Source organism: Prionailurus bengalensis, chromosome D2, assembly GCF_016509475.1.
Source record: "Prionailurus bengalensis isolate Pbe53 chromosome D2, Fcat_Pben_1.1_paternal_pri, whole genome shotgun sequence".
Lineage (NCBI taxonomy): Eukaryota > Metazoa > Chordata > Mammalia > Carnivora > Felidae > Prionailurus > Prionailurus bengalensis.
This window is the reverse complement of record NC_057351.1, coordinates 34,335,295-34,361,791: the sequence shown is the minus strand read 5'-3', so window position 1 is coordinate 34,361,791 and position 26,497 is coordinate 34,335,295. Positions and strand designations below refer to the sequence as shown.

The following is a 26,497-nucleotide window of genomic DNA, read 5'->3' as shown; positions in this document are numbered from 1 at the left end:
TAAAAATTACAGTTTTTTATATATTTAGGCCCAAAGAATGATAGTGATAGAAACAGAAAAACATTCACTTTTAACCCAGAAGGCCTGCATGGTTTAGATAAGGATCAAGTAAGCACTGGTTGCTACATTCTTTTTTTTTTTTCCCAATTGAAACAATAGTTTTATTTGAGACATAAAAGTACACGTGTTTCTGTCACATACCAGGGGGTTGACTTTAGGGTCCTGGTTTCTAAGATAAGACTGTGCATCTTAGACACAGCTTCTTGGGAAATGAATCAGAAAAGGAGCAAGACACAGCCTGGCAAGAAGACCATTACTGTTGTTGGGAAGTCCTACAGAAGGGGAAGATCGTACTCGATTAGCATACGTGTGCCAGAGCGCTGGGGATAAAGAGTGGTCGGCAGTGAGGCTGACATCTCCTCTTACCACAGCAAGGACTCTCCCCTAAACGGAGGCAGAGAAGTCCACTTGGCAATTCTGGCTGTAGAACATCTCAGGGCTCCCCAGTTCCCTCCCTGGATTCCCAAATCAGTCCCTCCACTTCCCCCAAAGATTTCAAAGAGGAAGGGCAGGGCCTATGTCATGGACACTGCTAATTGTTCAATGAAGCTGGCCAGGTTTATGTCCTGTTCTAAAAGGCCTGCACATTCACGGGTGCTCAGGGTGATGTGGGCCTTACTGTACATGTTACACCATTCAGGATGGTGGTCTAGTTTCTGAGCCTGCAGGGCCACCCTCATCATGAAGCCAACGGCCCAAATGAAGTCTTTGAAATGGAACTGCTTGAAGATAGCATCTCTGCCTTCCAGCTCGTTCCACCCTAGAGCTCTCAGGTTTGGCAACAGCTGGTTCCTCTCCTCATCACTTAGCCTCTGTGTTTTGCCAGCCATCCTGAGCACTGCACAGGTGTGGATGTGGCCAAGCAGCAGGTGGCTGTGGGGCAGGAGGGCGGCATCACCCACTGGTTGCTACATTCTGAAAAGGGTCTCATGACTGCCTGTATATCTCACCAATAGTTAATATCAAACTGAATAATAAACACCAGAAAAATCTTGTGAAAGTAGTTTTACAAGTAGAAACTCAAAGAAAACATTTATGATCTAATACTCCTTGCATGTCCCCAACCCCCCTGAGCACTAAGCATATAACACCAGCTTCATACAGCAAGTGCAGCCCTTTCTGCCCACAGGTCCTGACCCCATGCTACTTAAATAAACTTACTAAGTTGCACCATAAAATGTCTCAAGAATTCTTTCTTGACCATTACACTCAACAATCCCACAACACATATGCGGTTAAGCACACTACACTAAAAAAATTTTTTCATGTAAATATTTTATTTTCAGTAGCGCTGAAAGAATTAAAACACAGTCTCTATCTTCAAATAATATACAATTTAAAGGAAATGGTAAACCAAAAATAATTTCAGTAAAGCGCAAAAAGTACTAATGTGAGCAACGGAAAGATTAGCATGATGGAGATCAAGAAGGCTCTCAGATAACCTTTTAAGGAATCTTGAATTTTCAAAGCAAACCAAAGTTAGCTTCTTGTGGAGGGCAAAAACTTCCAGAGAGAAAATTATGTAAGCACTGAAGGCAGGACACAACCAAGAAATTCTGGGGCTAACCAGAAAACTAAAGTGTGAATAAAAAGGAGGCTCAGAGGGAAACCAGATAGGGGTTTTCAACTCATTTGAAAGACTATCCTGTTGATTTTCAATACTGATACTACTGGAAGTTAATCATTACCTCTAGCTCTGTATCTTTTTTTTATTAAGGTTTTTAAAAAGTTTATTTTATTATCTATTTTGAGAGAGGGAGAGAGTGCAATCAGGGAAGGGGCAGAGAGAGAGGGAGAGAAAATCCCAAGCAGGCTCTGAGCTGTTGTGGAGCAGGGGTGGTGCGGTTGGATGGTTGGGGGGCGTGGTTTGTGGGAACCTAATGCAGGGTTCAAACCCACAAACGGTGTGAGATCATAACCTGAGCCGAAATCAAGCGCCAGACACTTAACCAACTAAGCAACCCAGGCGCACCTACCTCTGTATCTTATACAGATTCTTTTATTATTTCCTTTAGCATACTATATGATTATCTTACCACTTATTTTGTAAAAATTCACAAAGAGAAACCTCATTAAAATGGAGCCAGGAGTACAGATGGGGAGCACCCTACCACTGGTGGTCAAATGCAGACCCAACAGAAGAGATGAATCTTGCAAATCCATACTATTTTAGCTACTGCTTTACTAACTCAGCAGGAGGAAGAAAGGTTCTCCTGGTCCCCAGGCAACAGCCTAGCCAATGAGAGACTGTCACAACTCACCCTATGAAAGTCACTGTACTCGAACTCCCAGTTTACTCCAATGGATTTTTTGTTTATAAAAGTTCCTAATTTCCACTTTCTCCTATAAAAGAGCATAACTTTCTTTATTTGCTGGACTTGTCTATGGTTTTGCCACAGCTTGCTTGTCCCTAATTGCAATTCTCTACTATTCCCAAACAAACCCACTTTTGCTGATAAAATAACTGGCAGTTTTATTTTTAAGGTTAATAGATTCACTCACAGTTTTCTGATTATATCATCATAATTATTATTTTTGCTACTAATCTATCCTATTCAGAAATCACCTCTATCCTTCCCAAGGAGAAGCCACTATTCGAAGCCTACTACACATTGTTTCACAGGATGCTTCTTCACACATTAAAAACTCCATGAGGTTGGGGACTGGGTCTGTTTTATAGACTAAGGACAAGATCTAGTATAAGACCTAACATGTCTTAAAGTAATAGTAACTATAAGAGGACCCTAAAAATGGAAGCCAGCATAGTAAAGATAGGGCTTCAGTTCCTGTTGACTGTAAAGCTGTCAAGCCAACCTGAGCTACCAACTTATAGACTTCTATTACATGAAAGAAAAATTAAATTCTATCTTGCTTCTGTTGCTGTAATTTTGGACTTTCTCATATGCAAATTCAATCCTAATTGATACAACATGTGAATTAGTGATTAACATCTCATGACAATGAAACACTGGAACACAGTAGAGGCCAAAAATTAAAATGTTCTACCTTCAATGAATGAAGTTGAACATCTTCATATGAAATTTGTTCATGTATTTTGTTTAGTGCTACACACTACCAAGTCCTAAATTGGATTCAGTATTTTGGCAATTAATTTTAGAATCTCTTTCAACCTCAACTAGTGTACTGCAATTCAATTCTGGTACTAATCACCCAGAGTTAGCACAGATCCCACAAGTTAATGGACACAGTTCACAGCATGTTTCCCTCACATCAGACCACCCACACTTCTGACTACATACAAATTTGGAGTTTTCTATTACCCTCCCACAGGTTCAATAATTTACTAGAATGACTCACATAACTGAGGAAAGTGCTATACAGTTTGACCTTTGAAAACACAGGTTTGAATTGTGCAGGTCCACTTACAAGTAGATTTTTTACAGTACTGTATTTTCTCCTCCATATAGTTTTAACAGCATTTTCTTTTCTCTGGCTTACTTTATTGTAAGAATATAGTATATAATATGTATAGCATACAAAATATGTGTAAATCAACAATAGTTGGCTATTAGTAGTTAGGTTTTGGGGTAATCAAAAGTTATATATGGATTTTAAATTGCATGGGCAATCGGCACCCCTAAATCCTCATATTGTTCATGGGTCAATTGTATTTACAATTACAGTTTTATTGTAAATAATACAACTCAAGAACAACCAAATGAAGAGACAAATAAGGCGAGGTCTAGAAGAGTCCCAAACACAGACCTTCCATGCCCTCCCCTCGTGGAATCAGGGTACAACACATTTCTGCAAAGTATTTTGTTCATTAAGAAGGAAGTTTCACTGAGCTTCACTGTCCAGAGTTTTTACTGGGATGTCATTACAATGATTGGATCATTGGCCACATGAATGACTTCAATCTCCAAACCCCCTTCCCAGAGGTGGGCTAGTTCTGAGTCCAAACCCTCTAAATAATCACATGATTTGATCTTCCTGGTTGATCAGCCCCCCTTCAGAAGTGAGCTAGGGGCCCACCATGAGTCACTTCATTAGAATAATGACAGTGATAGCACAGCAATCCTAGTAGCTCATAAATAACAAAGACACTCTGTCACTTGGGATATTCCATGGGTTTTAGTTGCTCTATACCAGGAACCCAGGGTAAAAACCAAATTCTTTATTATACAACAGGGAGTGATTCTGTTTTCATTAGCTGGCACACAGTAAAGGCCTTCTTTCCCCTCATCAGATCTCCCCCATTCTAATTTCTGAAAAACATTAATGAAGAAAATATCATCAAAGCTGCCATAGCCATGTACTAGAAAAATCTGACAAAATTTAAGGGAAGATATTATCACTCTAACCCACTGTAGATGTTTAAACAGCTACATTCCATTCTACCCCAAATCTTTCAAAATTTTTACCTTTATCATCTATCATAATACTAAAACATGGGACTCCCTTAACTGTCACTTGAAGTACCTATTTCAACACTTACACAAAACAAATCTTATTTTGAGACATAGAGAGAGACAGACAGAGAGAGAGAGGTTGCATAAACAGGGGAGGGGCAGAGAAAGAGAGGGGAGAGAGAATCCCAAGCAGGCTCTGCACTACCAGTGCAAAACCCTATGCAGGGCTCAATCTCACAAACTGTGAGATCATGACCTGAGCCAATATCAAGAGTAAGATGCTTAACCCACTTTGAGCCACCAAGGTGCCCCCACAAAATAAATCTTAGCTTGTGTTTCCTTTGAGGAGTGGATCCAGGTTTTATGGACCAGTAACTTCTAAAACTTGGGGAACTCTTTTTAAGGAAAAGGACACAAATTAGATGTGAAATATGTATTTAAAATATGAAAATAAGCCTCGTTAAATTACAAATTTCTATTTAAATTTTTTTTTATTCTATTTAGATCCAAGTTAGTTAACATATAGTGTAATAAAGGTTTCAGGAGTAGAATTTAGTGATTCACTACTTACATACAACATTCAGTGCTCATCCCAACAAGTGCCCTCTTTAATGCCCATCACCCATTCAGCCCATCCTCTCACCCAACAACCCACCACCAACCCTCGATTTGTTCTCTGTATTTAAAAGTCTCCTATGGTTTGCCTCTCTGTTTTTATTTTATTTTTCCTTCCCTTCCCCTAGGTTCATCTGTTTTGTTTCTTAAATTCCACATGAGTAAATCATACAATATTTAACTTTTGTGGACTTATTTCCCTTAGCATAATACACTCTAGTTCCATCCATTTTGTTGCAAACAGTAGGATTTAAGTCATTTTGATCATCAAGTAATATTCCATTGTATATATATACCACATCTTCTTTATCCATTCATCAATTGATGGACATTTGGGCTGTTCCCATACTTTGGCTATTGCTGATAGCACTGCTATAAACACTGGGATACATGTGCCTCTCTGAATCAGCATTTTTGTATTCTTTGGATAAATACCTAGTAGGGCAATTGCTGGGTCATAGGATAGTTCTATTTTTAATTTCTCGAGGAACCTCCATACTGTTTTCCAGAGTGGCTGCACCAGTTTGCATTCCCAACAACAGTGCAAAAGGGTTCCCCTTTCTCTGCATCCTCGCCAACATCTATTGTTGCCTGAGTTGTTAATTTTAGCCATTCTGATGGGTGTGAGGTGGTATCTCATTGTGGTTTTGATTTGTATTTCCCAGATGATGAATGATGTTGAGCATCTTTCCTTGTGTCTGTTAGCCATCTGGATGTCTTCTTTGGAAAAATGTCTGTTCATGTCTTCTACCATCTCTTTGCTGGATTATTTGTTTTAGGGTGCTGAGTTTGATAAGTTTATAGATTTTGGATACTAACCCTTTATCTGATACGTCATTTGCAAACATCTTCTCCCATTCCGTTGGTTGTCTTTTAGTTTTGTTGACTGTTTCCTTTGCTGTGCAGTAGCTTTTTATATTGATGAGGTCCTGATAGTTCATTCTTGCTTTTGTTTCCTCTGCCTCTGTAGACATGTCAACAAGTTGCTGCAGCCGAGGTCAAAGAGGTTATTGCCTGTTTTTTCCTCCAGGATTTGATGGTTTCCTGTCTTACATTTAGGCCTCTCATCCATTTTGAGTTTATTTTTGTGTATGGTGTAATAAAGTGGTCCAGGTTCATTCTTCTGCATGTCGCTGTCCAGTTTTCCCAACACCGTGTGCTGAAGAGACTGTCTTTTTTCCATTGGATATTCTTTCCCGCTTTGTTGAAGATTAGTTGGCCATATATTTGTGGGTCCATTTCTGGGTTTTCTAATCTGTTCTATTGATCTATGTACCTGTTTTTCTGCCAGTACCATACTGTCTTGATCATTACAGCTTTGTAATACAGCCTGAAGTCCTGAATTGTGATGCCTCCAGTTTTGGTTTTCTTTTTCAACATTACTTGGCTACTCAGGGTTTTTTTCTGGTTCCATACAAATTTTAGAAATGTTTGTTCTAGTTCTGTGAGGAACACTGGTGTTATTTTGATAGGGATTGCATTGAATGTGTAGATTGCTTTGGGTAGTATTGACATTTTAACAATAATTGTTCTTCCAATCCATGAGTATGGAATGTTTTTCCATTTCTTTGTGTCTTCTTCCATTTCTTTCATAAGCTTTCTATAGTTTTCAGCATACAGATCTTTTACCTCTTTGGTTAGGTTTATTCCTGGGTATCTTATGGTTTTCACTATGATTGTAAGTGGAATCAATTCCTTGATTTCTCTGCTGCTTCATTATTGGTGTATAGAAATGCAACTGATTTCTGTATGTTGATTATATATGTTGTGACTTTGCTGAATTCATGTATCAGTTTTAGTAGTTTTTTGTTGGAGTCTTTTGTGTTTTCCACGTAGAGTATCATGTTGCCTGCAAAGAGTGAAAGTTTGACTTCTTCCTTGATCATTCAGATGCCTTCTATTCCTTTCTGTTGTCTGACTGCTGAGGCTAGGACTTCCAATACTACGTTGAGCAACAGTAGTGAGAGTGGACATCCTTGCCATGTTCCTGATCTTAGGGGGAAAGGTCTCAGTTTTTCCCCATTGAGGATATTAGCTCTGGGTCTTTCATATATGGCCTCTATGATCTTGAGGTATGTTCCTTCTATCTCTACTTTCTCAAGAATTTTTATCAAGAAAACATGCTGTATTTTGTCAAATGCTTTTTCTACATCTAATTGAGAGGATCATGTGGCTCTTATCCTTTCTTTTATTAATGTGATAAGTCACATTGATTTTTGGATATTGAACCACCCCTGCGGCCCAGGAATAAATCCCACTTGATTGTGGCGATAATTCTTTCAATGTATTGTTAGATTCAGTTTGCAAATATAAATTACAAATTTTTAAAAGGTAACAAAATACCACAAACATCATAAATTCAAGAAAGACTGGCATTTTTTAATGTTTATTTGATTTATTTTGAGAGAGAGAGAGAGGCAAAGAGAGGGAGAGAGAAAATCCCAAGCAGACTCTGCACTATCAGTGCAGAGTCTGATGCAAGGCTCGATCTCATGAACTGTGACATCACAACCTGAGCCAAAATCAAGAGTCAGATGCTTAACTGACTGAGCCAACCAGGCATCCCAAGATTGGCATATTTTTATCAATTATTTAATCAACCTCTATATGCTCTTATTTTCATACATTTCTGACTGCATACTTTTGGTTTCCTTTTCATATAAAAGTTTTATAATATTAAGAAAACAAAAAGGTAACTCAGTCTTTCTGCTAGTGTGTTTGATTCAGGTTTTATTCTTGATAGTTTAGAAAAGTTTTTATCAGTTTCACAAGTTATTACTGATAAAGTCATAAACACTGTTAAGATTGTTGTCAGATTCAGGAAAACTCCTAATAATTTTCTTTCATATATGAATTCTAAGATTTAGAAAAAATTTCCAGACTATCTTCTGAGTCCATATATTTAAACGATATTTCCCTTCCTCTTTCTCCTACCAGACTCAAGGAACATGTTTAGATTGCTTTAAGACCTCTGCCCTTGCATCTATATATCACAAAGCCATCAGCACAGTGGACAGTAAGAATAATACTGGGAGTCATACCTACGCCAGAACAGCTAGTAAGAACTTAACAATATGCAGAAATAACTGCAAAACATGTACTCCATCTAAACATATCCCATTATACTTCCCCATAACCAGATCCCAGAAATGCCTCTGACCACTCTAATGCCACCCAGTAAGTCAAAGTGAAAATAAATAGAAATTTAACTGGTTAAAATATCTAACCTTTGACAATTTTATCCCCCCAAAATATAGCTATGTAAACACATTGCTTGGGATCCTCTCAGGGCCTTGGAAGGGTCTATGAGAGAAACCCTGAAACTTGTTAACTGACTACAAATTAAACCCATATCGATTTCCTACCCTAACTTGAAGAGCAGTTTCCTATTCCTTTTATCTATTATCAAAATAATCCATCTTATTTCCTCAATGACATTTTGCTACTTTAACATATAACATCTAATTTCTAGAACACGAGCATTTCTAGCTTCTACCCCAATAAAATTAGGTGTAGACACTAAAACCGAACATTGACACAAAAACTGTTCCAGTTTCAAGCTTACCTTAATAGTAATGCAAGCCTTACAATGGCTTTTTTTTAATCTTTATTTATTTTTGAGAGAGAGCGCATGCACATGAGCAAGGGAGGGGCAGAGAGAGAATGGCAGACACAGAATCCAAAGCAGGCTCCAGGCTCTGAGCTGTCAGCACAGAGCCCAACGCAGGGCTCAAACACACAAAATGCGAGATCATGACCTGAGCCACAACTGAATGCTTAACCAGCTGAGCCACCCAGGCGCCCCCACCACGGCTTTTTTGTACTTCAGGTGAAGGGTAGATACTTTAGACCATAGTTCAGTTCCTTTCATTGGTAAATATGAAAAAAAAAAAAAATCCAATTTAAAGTGGCCTAATAAACTTCCTCCAATTTCACATAAGACTTAGGGTGGCTTTAGAATTGGGTAATTTAACAGCTCAAAAATATCACTAAGGATCCAGGTTCTCTCCATCTTTTCACTCTGCTATGTAGGGTTTTGATTTTACACTCAACTAGCCCTCATATGGTTACAAAGTAGCTCTCAGAATTCTAAGCACCCACTTATATGGATAACATCCAGAAATGCAAGGCTAAGGACCTTTCCCAGAAGCTCCTCATCAAGCCTCCCCTCATGTTTCACTGGCCAGACAGAAGTCACATGCTCATCTCTTAACTAACTAGCACAAAAAATGGGACAAACAAGATTGACCCAGACTGATAAGGCAACTCACATGGCAGAGGGGTCAGCCTACCCACACCACACACACACACACACACACACACACACACACACACACACACACACAAGGATCTGCCACAAGGACAACAGGAGTAATGAATGGTTGGTGGGTAAGCTTTTTATTAAGTAAACTGAATAGCTAATCTTAACCAAAATTACAGATTTCAGCTATGACATATATTTAATTATAGGGTAGGGCTAGATGTCTTTAGATCCATTTCAGCTCTCATGTTCTATAAGACATACAAATAGCATAGTGGTTAAGAGCCTGGGCTGTAAAGTCACACTGACATTTGTTTGAAAACCCATTCGGCCACTTATAAAATCTTGGTCAAGATACCCTTCTGAAAATCCGGATAATAGTAATATTTAAGTCACACTGCTATGAGATTAAAGGATGATGAATGTAAAATGCTTAGCATTTTAGCTAAGCTTCATAGCAAGCACTCAATAAATTTTAATTAATATTATTGGCCCATAATATACATAATTGTTGTGATTTTTGCACTACGAAATTAGAATTTGAGATAACTAAAACATTGCTCATTTCCAAATCAGAAAATAATTCTATGTCTCATATTCTATAAATAACAGGCTGAGATATACCTAACAATTACTACCTCTCTCCTAATTCTTCTCTTCTCTTGGAGAGGCATTTCCTCCACCTGCAACTTAAGCACCTCCAACATTCCTTTAGATTTATTCCTCCAAACTCAACGTTACAAAACCAAATTCATAACTTCTTCCAAATCATATTGCTTTTACTTTCAAAGATAATAGCATCACTATTTATCTATACAGATGCCAAAGACAAAATTTTAAAATCTTCCTGGATGCCCTCTCTCTTCATTGATCAGTCACTAAATCCCATCAACTCAAACCTCAGAACTATATTTTGAATCCATCCCCTGTGTTGTTCTAAAGTCACTACTACCTCCCTATAACAGATCCTCATTATCTTACTCATTTCTACTACGAACAGTTTTCAAATTAGTATACGCACCTCCAGCCTCTATTTCTACCTCATCCTATTTTCTATCAACTGTCTTTGTAAAATGCAAACTAAGCATGTTTGCTTGCTTAAAAACCTTCCACAGGTCCCAAATACCTCTCATATATAAACCTAAAACCTTTTGCCCAGTATATAAGACCTCTCACAATCTGCCCCAACCTACATGTGTAGCTTTTTCTCTTTCCACTCCTTCCACAACATACCTAGTGTTTTAACCAAACTAAACAATACTTGATCATTCTCCAAATACACTACTCACTCATGTTTCTGTGTGTTCATGCAGATCACTCTATACTGTGGGTTCATGCAGAACCTATTAACATAGATTAACTAATCCTCTGTTCATGTTGATTCCTCTGTTCCCAACTAATTTCTACTCATTCTTCAAGTCCCAGCTCAAATATCAGTTCTTTGAGATAGCTTCTTGCATCCTGCACAGCTAGAGGAATCTACTTCTCTTATAGGATTTGACACATAATTTAATCATAGCAGTTATCTATCACACTGTATGATAGCTAGTTATTGCCTGTTTAATACTCCTGAAGAGAATGAATTTTTTTAATGTTTATTATTTTGAAAGAGAGAGAGAGAGAGAGAGAACAAGTGAGGGAGGGGCAGATAGAGAGGGAGACACTGAAGCAGGCTCCAGGCTCTGAGTTCTCCAGCACAGAGCCCGAGGTGGGGCTCAAACCCACGAACTGCGAGATCATGACCTAAGCCAAAGTCGGACACTCAACCAACTGAGCTTCTCAGGCACCCCTGAAGAGAATGAATTTTTAAGGCAAGGTTATATCTTACTAATCTCTACATTTCTGGGATATGTAATAAGCATTTATAACTAATGTTAACTGAATGAATAAATAAAAAGTAAAAGAATAAGAACTTAAGTCATTAGACTCCATATTATAAGCTTTTTACTAGAAATACTTACTGAATAAGAAATTTAATATTCAAATCTGTCTTAGACTGTGAACTCTATAAGTGAAGGAAAACTGATGCTCTGTATCCAATGTCTAAAGTCAAGCTTTACACATAGTTAAGATGAATAAATAAATAATTAATTAATTAATTAATTAATAAAACACAACCTTACCATACCTGCAGAATGGAACAATCACTTAATTTGTCTAATGACAGCAGATTATACAGGAAACCCTTTCTTTCAGTTCTGGTCTAATTTCTTAACTATTTAAATATCACATATGGCAATCTTATTTACACTGTATAACTGAAGGCAAGATTCTACAGTGCCATGGATCTTCCTTTGAAAAGAGGTTATAATGTATCAATCAATCAGTATCTATTGCTTCAAACTGGCTCATTTTACTCACTCACTTGATACCTGAACCCTATAGCTAATTTAACTTAAATCCTATGCCAGGCCTTCTCTGATGAACAAATAAAACTCAGTGTGCACATGTGTGTGTGTGTACAAAATAACACATTATAAGATCTCAAATTCTTTTTGGAAGTATTAAAAATATATGTGATATATAAAGATACATGCTTATATACAGAAATACAAATACCTACTCCCAAATGAAAATAAAGCCAAATATTTTGTGATTATCCATTTATTTCTAGTAATAGTAAGAGTATGTATTTCCCTCTAGTACCCCAAGAAAAAAAGAGTTAGAAACATTAGGGTAGACCTATTTCTCCTCTTCTCCCAAAATACTCTCCTAAATTAGGAAGTTATACAACATGTTTTAATGCAGTCATCATCTTAGTGATTATATTACGACGGACTCTACTACTTATAAAACCACCTACAATTAAGGACAATTTCACACAAATATTGGTCATGGATAGTTTGGAATATATTGAAAAGAAACAGAAAAGAGTGGTAATAAGAGGCAGAAAATATTTATGATCATAAGCAAATTAGAAAATAAACCCCAAAATATCAAATCAATGTACATCTTCAAAATGGCTTTTCCTTTCTAATGCTTATCATCCTTTCCTCTTCCAAATTTTTGCTACCAATCAATCATCTCTTCAAATGCTTGCAATGAAAGGAATAAATAAAACACACACTCAAGAAAATCAATTTTAATGCTCATGGCAAGACCACAGATCCATAAAGTCTTCAGGTCTATTGACTAGTTGATATAAGGGTGGAATATATCTACTAAACCAATTGTCCTTTTAAAATTAACTCTTATTTAAAAAGTAAATAAAATTCTTATAATTAAAAGTTATTTTCAACAAATATACCAAGCATATAAAAATAGAAAGAATCTTAAAAGGTCATTTAATCCAATTAACTATACCTTCTTGATTCGTGTGCCAACCAAGTAATTCCTACCAAGTAATCCAGTCTATAACACCTCCTGAGAAAGGGAATTCATTACCTCCAAAACAAGTTTATTCAATTTTTGCATTTCTTTACTACTAGAAAGTCTTCCTTTATTGAGCTAAAATGATTCAGTCTATACCATCCACTCATTAGTTGTTCTATCCTTGAGGTTTCGCAAATAAATCAATAGATCTAATCTCATGTGCACATAAAGAAGGTGCTTCAAATGCAGAAGGAGGCTTATCATATATATCCTGGTTTTCTTTCTTCTCAGTTAAAACTACCCAGGTTTTCAATCCATTTTCATGACATGATTTTAAATTCCTTCAACAATTAAAAAAAGGGGGGAGGGAGGATGGTTTTAGAATCTATCCTCTCAATCATGAGTTTCAACATGGGAAATAATATACGGCTAACAAAAGAGCAATATAGAATTATTATCCTCTTACTGTTTGAAACCTAAGGATAGAATACTTTGTTCTTCTATGAGTGGACTGCCATAAATGTCCAGGGAAGCTTGTATCCAATGTTTTATTGTTGATGGGGGGCCAGGGTAGGAGGGAAGTAAAGAAGATAATAAAAGAGTCTCTAAAATATGAGAGGCTACCTCTTTGCCCTCAACTTTATTTATTTATTTTTTGACACTAAGGCTACACTATTTCATGTATCAATTCCCTTTTCCTGCTAGAAAGTTCACACTTTATAGCAAAGTTATACTAGATATTTTATGCGCTAAAAAAAAAAAAAAAAGGACACCATTTTATTGTAGCTGAAGAATCAGGTGAATGTTCCCAACTTGCTCATGCACTTAATAAAGTTAGTTAAAATACCACACGAAAAAAATAGTTGAAGGAGCTCAGAGTTGGTGCGAGGTTGGAAATATCTAAATCGTGAAACAGTTAAATCAAAGGAGTCAGAAGTCAGTGATGGAAGTATCAGCTAAGCCAAAAATGGTTGAATATACATGACTAAACCATTTAACCCCCTCTGAGTCTCAGAGTACCCTCACTGGTAAAATGAAGATAAAGAATTAGGATCAGAAGATCTCATATGCTTTGATCTCAGGACCTCTTTATACTTTTTTTTTTTTCAACGTTTATTTATTTTTGGGACAGAGAGAGACAGAGCATGAACGGGGGAGGGGCAGAGAGAGAGGGAGACACAGAATCGGAAACAGGCTCCAGGCTCTGAGCCGTCAGCCCAGAGCCTGACGCGGGGCTCGAACCGACGGACCATGAGATCGTGACCTGGCTGAAGTCGGACGCTTAACTGACTGCGCCACCCAGGCGCCCCTGGACCTCTTTATACTTAAAAAAAGTATTGAGTACTTCAAAGAGCTTTTATATCTATCCCTGGTGACCATATTAAAATTAAAACAAAATTTCTAAATGTTTATTAATTTTTTTAAACAGAACCATTAAATGTTAACATACATAACATGTTATGAAAAATAACTATTTCCAAATTTTAAAAATTGAGTGAGAAGAGTAATATTGTTTTATAATTAATGTCTGGCTTCATAGAAGATAGCTAGATTCTCTTATGCATTTGATCAATATCACATATCATGGAACCTCTGGAAAAATACTTACGTTAGTGAGAAAATGAGAATGGAAAGGGCAAACAATGTCTAAGTATCACTTTGAAAACAGTTCTGTCTTCATGGACCCACTGAAAAGGTCTTAGGAAACCTTCTCCAAGAAGCCCTGTACCACACTAGATCATCTGTAATTCTCTAGATCTACATGAAACCAGAATGATGTCAAGATTTTTAATCTTTTTAATGAAAATACACCTAACTTTACTATGATAGAATGCATCACTATTATGATTCTAAGATATTTCAGTGAGATGATCCTTTTTAAACCAACTATAAAAAGCCATCTCAGGGCATGTTGATGGCTCAGATGGTTAAGCATTCGACTCTTGATTTCTGCTCAGGTTATGATCTTGTGGTTCATGAGATCAAGCCCCAAATCAGGCTCCACACCAACAGTGTGGAGGCTCCACACCAATAGGGGAGGCTCCACACTGTTGGAGCCTGCTGGGGATTCTCTCTCTCCCTTTCTCTCTGCCTCTTCCCTGCTCATACACACGTGCACGATCTCTCTCTCTCTCAAAAATAAACATTAAAAAAATGAACAAAATAAAATTATAAAAAAAGCCATCTGAGAAAAAGAGTATAAGGTAAAAACAACAGAATATAGAATATTCTTTGTTACTATGGAAATTCCTACAAGGAAGAAAAGCTATTGAAATAATTTCCTTTGTATTATAATATTCGGCATAACAAAATCACTCAGCTTTAAATTATTTATTTATTTAAGTAATCTCTGTACCAAACATGGGACTTTACACTCATTACCCCAAGAATCACAATCTCTACCAACTGAGCCAGACAGGTGCCCCAAAATTACTCTTTATGTAACAAATATATATAGATCATCTACTATATGTAAAGAATTGTCTTAATGGAAGAGGAACTTTATCCTCTTACAGAAGAGATCTGAAGGATTGATTCCAAAGCTATAATACAAAGAAAAACAAACAAACAAATGCTATAGGATAAAGCAATACGGTGGTTCATAATCTTAAGGGTATTATGAAGATGATGTTAATATAGTTATGATTAAACTACTCATGCACAAAGTCTAGGAACATAAGAAAATCTATCTATATTTACTAGCCTATGGTGATATGTTTCATTCACTAAATTCAAAGTAACACATGTACCTTTCCAGAGAAAAAAATCAAATTTAAGAAATAAAAGCAACTTGCAGCACCTGGATGGATCAGTCGGTTGAGCTTCTGACTTCCGACTTCAGCGAAGTCATGATCTCACCATTCATGAGTTAGAGTCCAACGTCAGGCTCTGTGCTGACAGCTTGGAGCCTGGAGCCTGGAGCCTGCTTTGGATTCTGTGTTTCCCCTTCTCTCTCTCTGAACCTGCCCCACTCACACACTCTCTCTCTCTCAAAAATAAATACACATGAAAAAAATTAAAAAGAAATAAAAACAACTTCAATCTCTAATTTCACACATTGCAAAAAAGTAATTGTTGGTATAATCAACAATGACTTTGGGAAATAGTTACAATGACACCTACATACTTTCATGCTTCAATCTCATGGCCAGACACAAATAAAAACAAGTGATAATAAGATCAGAAAAAGTAAATAAAGTAAGGGGTACCTGGGTGGCTCAGTCAGTTAAACATTGGACTCTTGATTTCAGCTTAGGTCATGATCTCAGAGGCATGAGATCGAGCCCTGTATCAGCATGGAGCCTGCTTGGGATTTTCTCTTTTCCTCTCTCTCTGCCCCTATCCCACTCACGTGTGTGCATGCACTCTCTCTCTCTCTCTCTCAAAATAAATAAATAAATTTTTAAGTAAATTAAAATCCTAGAAATACTGGCTGAATCTTTCATACTTCACTGAAAAATGTATTTCATTAGCTAGCCATTTTTTTTTTTAATTTTTTTTTTCAACGTTTATTTATTTTTGGGACAGAGAGAGACAGAGCATGAACGGGGGAGGGGCAGAGAGAGAGGAGGACACAGAATCGGAAACAGGCTCCAGGCTCTGAGCCATCAGCCCAGAGCCTGACGCGGGGCTCGAACTCCCGGACCGCGAGATGGTGACCTGGCTGAAGTCGGACGCTTAACCGACTGCGCCACCCAGGCGCCCCTAGCTAGCCATTTTTAACTATAATGAACATTCAATTTCAGCATCTAAACGAACAGTGCACCACATACTACTTTCTAATACATAATTAATTTAATTATGTAATTAATTTAATACATAAATTAATTTAGAATGATCATCCTTTTCATTTGTAAAAATAATGAATTTAAGCCTAATTTTCTCTCCTTCATTTGGAAATATTCAAGAACACATAAAATAATTAAAATGTTTCCCTTAATTTGTAAGTATGTAACTCAGTAATATTGTTTACTTGAAAATGTAAAGAAAACTAAAACATAAATTTTAGTTATACAGAATTCCTTTTAGAAATAACTACATTTTTCATGCTTGTGGAATTATGACAGTCAACAGGATTTACATTATGTCAAACTTAAAAATATCTACTGTATTTTAGACTATATAGAAGTTTCTCTGGCATGTAACCAGCAATAGTTTTTACCTTTAAGATAAAATTCAGTACTGAATATAAGTTTACATTTGAATATTTTCCACTGAGCTCCTCCACCCCCAAAATATTATGCCCTAAAAATATTAGAAGATCTCCCATACTCTTTTTAAAAGCTCTGTATTCATTCATCCTCTGTATCTGCACAAACAAAACAGGCAAAATAGCACCATCTGGTGGGTATCACTTTAGTTTTAAAATAATTTTCTACATCTACCTTACTAACGCTTCTTTGAAAAAACTGCATAACAATAGGGAATCATTTTAAAGTACTATGAATTAATGATGAAAAGTAGCTTAATTAGCAAGCAAAAGTACACTTTAAAATCGAGCCAACTTTGCAGCACTGTTTCTTAATTATTAAGAAGTTAACTTTCTATGATGCCATTTAGGATAAAATCTCCTCAGAACTTACCCTTGTGGTCTTAGTTTAAAAAAAGACTAATATAAAAAAGACATTTTTAATATAAAAATAATTTATATTTTTCATATAATACATCTATACTATTCAAAGAAAAGGATGAGATGCGAACATAATAATCCTCACAAAAAGTAGAATTGTCTGTTATTTGCTTATTTTTAGGGTTAATTTTGTTTTTATTTATATTCAAGTTAGTTAACATGCAGTGTCTTGGCTTCAGGAGTAAAACCCAGTGATTCATCTTTTACATATGACACCCAGTGCTCATCCGCAAAAGTGTGGGTGTGTCTAAATTATCAGCTGAAATTAATAAGGCTGATCTAAAGGTTTATTAACAATAACAGCTTTCTGAGTACTAACAATATGCTGGATAAGTGTCAAAACATAAATTAACTCCCAATTTTAGTGAGCCAAATAAACATGTAACAACTATGGAAAGGAATACAAACAAACAGAAGACAAAATCAGAAAAAAGGTTGTGTTTTTAATTTTGGTAATTTTTTTTGTTTGTTTATTTTTGAGAGAGAGAGAGAGAGACAGAAACAGAGTGTAAGCCAGGGAGGAGCAGTGAGAGAGGGAGACACAGAATCTGAAACAGGCTCCAGGCTCTGAGCCATCAGCACAGAGCCCGATGCAGGGCTTGAACTCAAGGACAGAGAGATCATGACCTGAGCCAAAGTCGGATGTTCAACCGACTGAGCCACCCAGGCACCCCATGAAGCACCACCTTCTTAATTCAAGTAATACTTATTCTATAATCCACAGGCATTTAATTCACTTCAACAGCATTCAACAAGCAGTGTTCTATGTACTACACACAAGAAGAACTGAATATGAAATAGCCACAGGCCTCAAGAAGTTTAGTCTAATACAGAAGATAACACAGACAAATTATAGTATAACAGAAACAAATTTATCAGAGGTGAAGAGGAAGCGGCTAAATTTTGAAATTATCGGGCAGCTAACACTCGAGAAGGGTAGACCAGCACGTGCAAAAGCACAGATACAAAAATAAGCAATTAATTCTTACTAGGGCTAAAGGTAGAAGGCTGTTGGTAGGAATAGTGCCAAAAGGGAAAGCAAGATTCAGATCTGCTTCCAAAGTCATGCTTAATAACTTAAAATTCATCCTGTAGGCAATGGGAGAACTATTAAAGTGTTTTAATAACATGGTCAAGTGATGGGACAAATCAGTGTTTTAGAAAGATGGACAATCAGTAGGACAGAAACAAACAAAAGTACAAAAAGCATTAAAAGAAGAATGTAAAGTAAGGACAGGAGAAGGGGTGAGACTGGAGGCACAGTTATATGAGGTGCTACTGTAACATCCCGGGCGAGAACTATGAAAAAAAAAGGAAGGATAGAGTTGGAGATATTTAAAAAAATATTTTTTTAATATTCATTTAAGAGAGAGAGATACATTTTTTTAATGTTTATTTATTTTTGAGAGCGAGAGCAGGGGAGGGGCAGAGAGAAGGGGAGACACAGAATCTGAAGCAGGCTCCAGGCTCTGAGCTGTCAGCACAGAGCCTGATGCGGAGCCTGAACTCACAAACTGTGAGATCATGACCTGAGCCAAAATTGGATGCTCAACTGAATAAGCCACCCAGGTGCCCCTAGAATTGGAGACATTTAAACATAATATATATTCATTAAAATGTACTGAGTTTCTAGAATACATTTGGTATAGTGCCAAGCCCTGATAGAGAGATAAAGTACCCTTGCCTTTAGCTCATAATCTAGAAAAGACAAAAGAAAACAGGGAATTACAAAATGATCTAATAATTCCTCTGACATAAAATCTGCATAAAACCTAGATTTAGGTGTTAAAAACAGACAACAAGCCTAACCTGGAGTCACTTATGTTAAGTGACATCACCAAAGCAAGATTTAATTACAGTTTTAGCTTCCCCAGAAATGAAATATTTAACCCAATCAGGAACAGCCTGATCAGCAGTAGTTTAGCAAATCTGCCTGATTAGACCCCTGCCATTGGTTGCAAAAACCAACCTGTCTTTTTGCCTAGTAAAACTGTCTTGTTCCTGCTCCCTCCTGCCTATAAAAATCTTTCATTTTGTACAGCTCCTTGGATAGCCTTTTGTTTTTTTTAAGACAGAGAGAGGGAGAGTGTGCATGCACAAGGAGGGTAAAAGGGCAGAAGGAGAGAGAATCCCAAGCAGGCTCCGTGCTCAAAATGGAGCCCAATGTGAGGTTTGATCCCACAACCCTGCGATCATGACCTGAGCTAAAATCAAGAGTCGGACACTCCACTGACAGAGCCACCCAGGTGCCCTTTGAATCTTCTTTCCATCTGTTAGACTGGATGCTATCCAGTTCATGAATCACTGAAATGCTAAAAACAAAACCATGAGCCCAAAATGGAGTCACTTATGTTAAGCCACCACATTAGCAAACCAAGACTTAATACAGAACCTAACTAGAGTTTTAACAACATCCTTCCTTGCCCCCTCCACCAGGCCAAGAATGTGACCTTTAGCCAGCTAACCTGTAGTTTGCATTGTTTTAGGCAAAGTTGTCCTCCTGATGAAGGATAGAAGCAGAAAGATGTTCACCTTTAACCCAGAAGGCTGACCTATAGCCTGCATAATTTTGATAAGGATCAAATAAGTGCTGGTTGCTACATTCTTAAAGGGTCTCAAGACTGCCTGTACATTTCACCAATAGTTAATACGGAACTGAATGATAAGCACCAGAAAAATCTTACAAAAACAGTTTTACAAGTAGAAATTCGAAGAAAACATTTATAATCTAATACTCCCTGCATGTCCCTCCCCCCTGAAACTCTAAGCATATAACCACAAGCTTCATAAAGCAAAAGTGCAGCCTTTGCCCACAGGTCCCATCCCTGTGCTACTTAAATAAACTAAACTAAGTTGCACCATACAACTTCTCAAGAATTCTTTCTTGGCTGTTGCACTCCTCGATCCAGCAACACTTGTAAGGGGAACAGAAGGTCTATCACTGGATTACCTTGTAGTGCTGATCAGGATTCTTTGCTAATAATTTCCTTCTTTCCATTCCCTATCTATCCTTAAAAACCTTTCCTTTCCTGCAGCTCAACGGGACACCCTTCTATTGTCACATATGAGATAGGGGAACTAAAGGAACGCCATGAACAGCTGTTTGTTTGTTCCTTTGTTTCTTTTTCCCACTTCTTTCCCACCTCTACTTTTGCTAGGACATACACACATGTTATAGAACAGACAATATATGTCCTCCTTGGAGAGGACAATAATTTCTTTGGAGTCTCCCAACAAACACAACAGATAATCTAAGGAGTGACCAGGCAGGGTTGTCATGAACTTTCCAAGACCATGGACTCATCAAGACACCTAAACACTCTTTATTCCTGGATTATGGAGACCACCCAACAACCTTCCTCAGTAAAAACCCCATGACCCCAGCAAAGACAAGAATCACTCTTCTTTCTTTTCTGAATCTCCCTGATGCTCTGTTCGTATCTACACTCTATATCTTCAATAAACTCTGCTCTCACTTCCTCTTGGCTCACCTTTGATCTCTACCTTGCACAAAGCCAAGGACTCTCTTGGGTGGTCCTACAGGCCCTCCTCTGAGTCCTTGGACCCAGCCAGCCTTCATCAGATGGAATGCTACCAGATTCACAAATGAGCAAACAAAAGCTAATTTGATCTTCAAATTTACTTAGATCAATTTTGCTTTTTAACAGAGATCAAAGTTTCCCAGATAAAATTCTGAATCTTGAAAAGGATTTGAGGGGGGCGCCTGGGTGGCTCAGTGGGTTAAGCAGCCGACTTCGGCTCAGGTCATGATCTCCCGGTCTGTGAGTTCGAGCCCTGCATCAGACTCTGTGCTGACAGTTCAGAGCCTGGAGCCTGTTTCAGATTCTGTGTCTCCCTCTCTCTGACCCTCCCCCATTCATGCTCTGTCTCTGTCTCAAAAATAAATAAACGTTAAAAAAAAAATTAAAAAAAATTTCTAGTCGCCTATTCTTCGTAGGATGAAATACTACTATAACTTCAAAAGAGGTCATAACAATAAGGGATACATCACTTAATAACTATGGAACTATGTAACCTGTATTCAAACTAAAAATCAATAGTCCAAAAATAAAGAACAAATCTGCTGCTTTCTGAAAGGGCATCAATTCAAAACCCAATGTTTCCATATGTATATATTGGAAAATTGACTACAATTTGGTAAAATGCTAAGAACAATGGACTAAAAAAGAAGACCTGAGTACCAGTCTTCCCTACCAATTATGATTTCTATGCCTCAGTTTATTCTTTACCAAAAATAAAGGAATTGTACACTAAATGTTTTCTATAGCTGAAAATATTCAAGAACCTGAGGACATTTTCATTACTGCTGTAAGAGAATGGCATAACTTAAACATTAAATAATACCTTATGAAAAACTTTGTGGATGGGAAATGGAATCATTCATTTTAAATCAATCATTCATGATAAAACACAATTTTACCACCCTAAAGTTTTTTGTACATAAAAATGGCCATAAGCAGAGAGGCTTAGAGCCATAACACCCTAAGTCTTTAAAAAAATTTTTCTAAATAAAATTCCTAAAGATTGACAGTAAACTGTATGCTAAGTCATTCCTGTAATCAACCTATATAATAGCTTTATTTACTCTGCCATACAAATGTGGACATCAAGGGCTAATGGCTAATAACAATGATAATGCTGTCAACAATACCAGTAACAAAGTCAATGACATGATCCCCAGAATCCAACAGAATCTTACAGTCTTACTGATAAATTTTGTTTTACAAATATCAATAACTCATTCCAAAGAGAATGGGACAGTTAATAGAACTTTCACATAGGGGTTTCCCAGTGTAATCTGAAATGAACAAAAAAAGAAGTGCTTCCTCTACTAATCTTTGAAAAAAAAAAAAGTGTTTCATCTCATACAATATTGGTTTTTCCAAATCCTTAACAATGGATTTACAAGGTTAAATGATTACAATTAAAAAAATATTTCATTTATGCACGACCAGGTAAAACAATTATGAAAATAAATACGTAACTTTATTAGAGTATACTTTATGGACCACAAATCTAAGGTAAGAACAAAAAAAATTGTCTCACTACACAAACTGTTGGAACACAATGAAATATTGATAAACATTAAGTTCTCAGTCAGGTCAGTCAACAAATATAATGGCCTACTGAGTCTTGGAAACACAAATGAAAGTTTCTACCCCTAAAAAATATTTAATCACTTTTAAATATCTGATGACATAATAAATATATAGAAAACATAATAAATTTATAATATGCTTGCAGGCTTCCAGTTTTGGAATAAATAAGTCATGGGAATAAAAGGTACAGCAGAGGGAATATACTCAATGGTACCATAATAATGTTATATGGTGACAGGTGGCAGTGGCACTAGTGGTGAGCACAGTATAACATATAGAGTTGCCCAGTTACTATGTTATACACCTGAAACTAATGTAACATTGTGTGCCAGCTATACTCTAAATAAATAAATAAATAAATAAATAAATAAATAAATAAATTTATACTATGATAACTCCTGAGGGCATAATTAGAATCAACAAAGGAAATAAGAAACATGCAAATGATAACAATACACTTAAAAATAACATGAAAGTCTTGGGCACCTGGGTGGCTCAGTCACTTAAGCGTACAACTCTTGATTTTGGCTCAGGTTGTGATCTCCCCATCGTGAGACTGAGCCCTGCATCAAGCTCTGCACTGAGCTTGGAGCCTGCGTGGGATTCTCGCTCTCCCTCTCTCTCTGTGTCCCTCCCCTGCTCGCACTCTGTCTCTCTCTCTCTCAAAAATAAAAAAAAATAATAAAAACATTATAAAAATAATATGAAAGTCTTGAAGAGAGGATGAAAATTACCCACATCTCAGGAATTGAAACATTATGACTGTTACTTTCCAAGTCTCACTTTAACAAAAAAAAAAGCATTGCAGAGAAATGAAAAGCATAAATATATATGACATGAAAATTAAGGCAGAGCTTTCTACTTAAAAAGTTCTTCACATGCAAGGGAAATTGAATTTTTGTGGTTTGGCTATTACAAACTGATTTAAAGATACATAAATTAGAATATTTTAATTATACAATCACCTACTAATATTAAACATTCTTACACATAGTAAGTACTAGAATATGACAGACCATCTTGCTTTTTCCAGAGATTATTTGATTCTACTTTTATTCTTTCTTCAAGGTGGACTGAACCCAAAGTCATTGCTTTCATCAATGACTAATCTATACCTCTTTGCATGTGAGTTAATATTCTTATGGAGAAGATCTAATCCTACCTTTGTTAAATGACTCAGTAAAACAATTCTAAACAAGTTTTACTAAGTAATGATTTATACTAGTCTAGAATAAAATCCTCAAAGTACTAAGACTTTAAACTCTGCCCCCCCACCGAAAAACTATACCATAAATCAGGTTTTCAGGAGGCAGCAGAAATGTGATCAGCTTCCCCATTGTGATCCTCTAAAAATATGCACCATCTCTTTTCAAATATAAAGCACTAACCAAAGCAACAGCTTATACTGTATACCATTCTTCTGAATACATTTTTCTACCTTCTCTGGTTTAGAGACAGTAAATTGTTTTGTTTATTTTTAAAGTTGTCCTGCTGGGTTGCTGAGGATCAAACTGAGAAAAAGGCTGCAAATTACATCCAGAAAGGGCTTTTTGATGATGTTCCTGAAGCACTGAATTAACCAGTCTTTACCTCCAAATTTATTGTATTTATAGATTAAGTCATTTTGTTTTGGGTGTCTGTTACTTTGTTTGGGTGTCTGTATACCTACAAATAGTATGCAAATATCCTGACTTTGGAGACAATTAGTTCTGGAAAAGTTTATTCTCTCATCTATCACATATTTAAAGAAAAAAAATTCTAATTAAAAAAAACTAAATTTGGCATTAAAAAAATTCTCTCAGAATCCAAACCTAAGGGGGCAGTCACACAAATCATTCCAAACTTAATCACCAACACCAGCTGCCTACTAGAATTAGAGGCACTTATATACAAAGTCAATCCAAATGTTGAAGAATAAAAGAAAGCTTGTTTGCTCTCTACTAAGGAAACTTAGGTTGATAATATTTGAGGAATAATGAGAGAGGCACTTAATTTTAACTCAGGATTCTGATTTTCATAAGGAGCCTGCTGTTAAAATTGATTACATTCATGAAAACAAAACTTGGATAACAAAGCTGTTTAATCATCAACCTTGTAGTGAAACCAAGAATAACCAAAATTATTGTGAATAAACCCACTTAATGATAAAATACACGAATAAACATATGAACTGAAACCATCATAGATACTCTGCGGACTAAAGCAGTCTTTAAGTATTCACAAATATTTACTAAGTTTCTACCATGTGCCAGCCACTGGGGATACAAAGATGAATGAAATATGAACCTTGTGCTCAAAGTACTGAGTCTAGAAAGAATATTAACAAAAAAAATAAATAAATAAAAGCAGAAGTAGTTATTTGCATGCCAGGCATCATGGAATTCTCTACATGTACATTAAATATACGTAATTCTCATAATAATCCTGTAAGGTTAAGGATTATCACTCTCATAATTTAGATGAGGAAATATTTAAAAGAATAAGTAACCCAAAGTCTCATAAGTAGGAATTATGAAACCAGGATTTTAATTCTGGTCTGCCTGTTGGTTTGTACCAAACTAACCCCAGAGTACAGGAAGAGTGTACAATAGAGAAGACTACCAGAAAGAATATCTGAGTTAAGCCTCAAAAGGTGAAGAGGAGTTAGTCAAGGAGAATAAAAGAGGTTCCACAGTTTTTGAGAAAACTTTAAATAATACATGAAGTACTAACATTGGAAAGCACTACTATACATGTGACACATAGGTTAAATCAAATTCAAAATGACATGGACTTAAGTAGCCAATAATATAAAGAAAGTTCACTCTAGATTTCTTCAAAGACTAATGGGAGATGGGTTAATTATCCTTAAAGATTGTGAGAAAATAACTGACTAAAAGATAAAAACTATAAGAACCCCAGCAAAATATTTATATATTGATTCAAAGTTTTTACTCATATAAAAAAACATCAAGGATATAGTATGTTTTAAAGATAACAAAGGATAGGATTGTTATATAAATAAAACTAGTTCAATTCTATTCTTTTAAAGAATTACTTAATCTAAATTTAGTCAAGGTTAAAAAATACTAAAACAAATTTCTTTGTGCCACCATTATGCATGCCTGTATTTGTGTAAATTATTATATTTTAAGGGAATAATATATGTTTAGTATTAACAAAGGGCTCAAAATAATTATCTTACAAAATTGTTTAAAAGCTTATTCATGTATGATCTTAACAATGACTTACTATAATCAAATTTTTATAAATTCAAAGAGCATATACACTTTAGCTCTTTCCTATCTTCATCCTTTATGTTTTAGTCCCTAGCTTTATGGTTGACATCGGTTTGCCCATTTTGCTAAATTCTATCGTGGAAGTCAGTCATGTTCCCTCTGCCCTCATTCTAGAATGGAAAATATTTTTAAAAACTAATTACACAATTTAATATTTAAATATAAACTAGTTTGGGAGACAAAGGAGAAAAAAGTGGGGGTGAAAAAAATATACACATTCTGTAAAAGGGAAATCAGTAGTAGGATTTGATAACAAAGAATTTTCTTTACAAGAGCATAAATTTATGGAAATTATACATGTAAAAGACATTTTCTACATTTCTTTGTTGAATTTTGGGATCCTGCTAAGATATTTCTCTCTCCTCTTTCTATCAAGCAGAAATTTTGTCTGTTTCAATAAAACAAACAAACAGAAAATCCTTCAATGAACATTTTCCCACCCAATTCAACATTAAAAAACTCAAAAAAAAAAAAAAAAAAACACACCATAATTCCAAAACCTTTTTTTCCCCCCAAATCTTCCATTAGGCTTTATCTATCTCCTTCTGTCTAACCTAACACAGTGCTGCAGACCTAGGAATTGGTATCTCTGGCCTTCCCAAACAAAAAAGCATAAAAGTTGTTGCAATGTTTGAGGAAGTGGGTTTCATTTCACACAAGCTATTAAAATTCAGTATCTACAAAGTGAGACATTTTTATAAAATAACATTTTCACAAGAAAAACAATTGAAATTATTAGCATACAAAGTAAAATTTAGAGAAAATTTCAAAATCTAGTCTAAATGTTCAATCGTTTAGCTAAATAATCGAAAAAGTCAAGTTGTAATCTCAATGAAGTTCCACAGAGG

General features: G+C 36.1%; 2 protein-coding genes across 5 annotated transcripts in view; both read right to left on the bottom strand.

Moving 5' to 3' along the window:
• ADK (adenosine kinase) overlaps positions 1-26,497 on the bottom strand; it is a 537,819-nt gene that overhangs the window by 419,705 nt on the left and 91,617 nt on the right. The window lies entirely within an intron of this gene.
• Positions 144-1,121, bottom strand: LOC122493475 (pterin-4-alpha-carbinolamine dehydratase-like). The gene has a single exon (XM_043598132.1). It carries the CDS (start codon positions 888-890, stop codon positions 576-578), a length of 315 nt encoding a protein of 104 aa, XP_043454067.1. The 5' UTR covers positions 891-1,121; the 3' UTR covers positions 144-575.